The sequence below is a fragment of the Galeopterus variegatus genome, unplaced genomic scaffold (assembly GCF_000696425.1).
Source record: "Galeopterus variegatus unplaced genomic scaffold, G_variegatus-3.0.2 Scaffold49731, whole genome shotgun sequence".
In the NCBI taxonomy this organism is placed as follows: Eukaryota; Metazoa; Chordata; class Mammalia; order Dermoptera; family Cynocephalidae; genus Galeopterus; species Galeopterus variegatus.
This window is the reverse complement of record NW_007775842.1, coordinates 1-1,292: the sequence shown is the minus strand read 5'-3', so window position 1 is coordinate 1,292 and position 1,292 is coordinate 1. Positions and strand designations below refer to the sequence as shown.

Below are 1,292 nucleotides of genomic sequence, written 5' to 3'. Positions count from 1 at the left end.
CGTCAACCCTGCTTAGGGCCCCTCCCTCCCACCTCCTCCCCAGGCCTTTCTAGGGGTGGGAGAACAGCCTGGCACTGAGAAAAAAAAAAAAAAAGCACCAGTTTGGGAGTCAGAAGACTGACTGCCAGTCCCAGCTATGGCTCTAGAAGATTGTGAGACCCTTGACATGTCCCTTCTGGGACCCTATCTGGGCCTTATCCGTAAAATGCGCTGATGAGATCCTAGCGTCTGCAAAGCCCTCTAGTTGGGACAATAGTCAGATGCCAAGAAATTCCCAGGAACCCAGGAGCGGGGAGGTGACATGAGCCTTGTCTCTGTCCAGCACAGGTGGCTGTTCACTCACCTTCAGGAAAGTGTAGAACTTCTGCTCTTTCTCCCCGTTCACATCCCCTTTCTCAAAGAGCTGGAAATTGGGGATGAAGCCCCCGCCTGGTCGGACATACCTGTTAAGGAATGTTCTTGTGTGGGTCCCAAGGAGATAGGCACAGGGCTCAGAAATGAGAGGAAGGGATGGAACAGGGAAGGGTTGTTGGGAGTCTGGATTTATTCCATAATGGGCAGTGGGAGCAGGTGTTGAGCAGGCAGAGGCATAACGTGGGTCTGTGGTCTTTCCTAGCTTAGACCATTCTCAGCACCTCCCCACCCCCATCTCAGTACTCCCTGTCCTCTCTGTCATGTACAACCAGTCATCCCTGTCCTTCTCCCTCTCCTGTCCCCTCCCTTATTTGTAGAAGGGAAGAATGGTTCTTGATGGCAGATAAAGGTCCATCATGAACAGGGGTAGACCCAAGACAGGCTGAGCTGGAGGAGCTTGCTCAGGACACTGAGTGAGCACTCACCTGAGGGTAGGTAGGATCTCCGAGTTCTCTCCTGGTTCTTGTTTTCCAAATTGGTTGCAGGGGAAGCCCAGAATGACCAAACCAAATGGTGCAAGCTCTTCCTGTAGTGCATTCAGTTCTGGGCCAGGGGGAGAGAGTGGACACAGGGAGCCTGGTGAGGAGCCCACCTCATCCACAACACTCCCCTGCTCACCCACTGTACAGCTGACATCACTGAGGTCTGAGAGGAGAAGGGACTTGCCCACCATCACCCAGTGAGTTTGTGCAGTGCTGGGATTCAGGTCCTGTCCACCTGACTCCAATCTTGATGGACTGGAGGTTTTGGGAAAAGAACTACCCTTCCTCAAATCAGCCGTTAATGCTTCCACTGCCAAGGCCCACCACCTAGGCCAGTTGGATGAGAGCTCATTCTGGACTCAGGATTGAGTTTCCTGGAGCAGGAACCACCTATTC

At 53.1% G+C, this 1,292-nt stretch overlaps 1 protein-coding gene across 1 annotated transcript in view; it reads right to left on the bottom strand.

Annotated features, from left to right (window-relative positions):
* Window positions 1-957, bottom strand: part of LOC103584312 (glutathione peroxidase 3) — a gene marked incomplete at its 5' end in the record, with an annotated part of 2,878 nt that extends 1,921 nt beyond the window's left edge. The window contains 2 exons of the mRNA XM_008565371.1: window positions 344-443; window positions 840-957. Coding sequence (XP_008563593.1) covers window positions 344-443; window positions 840-957 — 218 coding nt within the window. The remainder of the gene's footprint in view (window positions 1-343; window positions 444-839) is intronic.
* Between the last annotated feature and the right edge of the window lie 335 nt (window positions 958-1,292).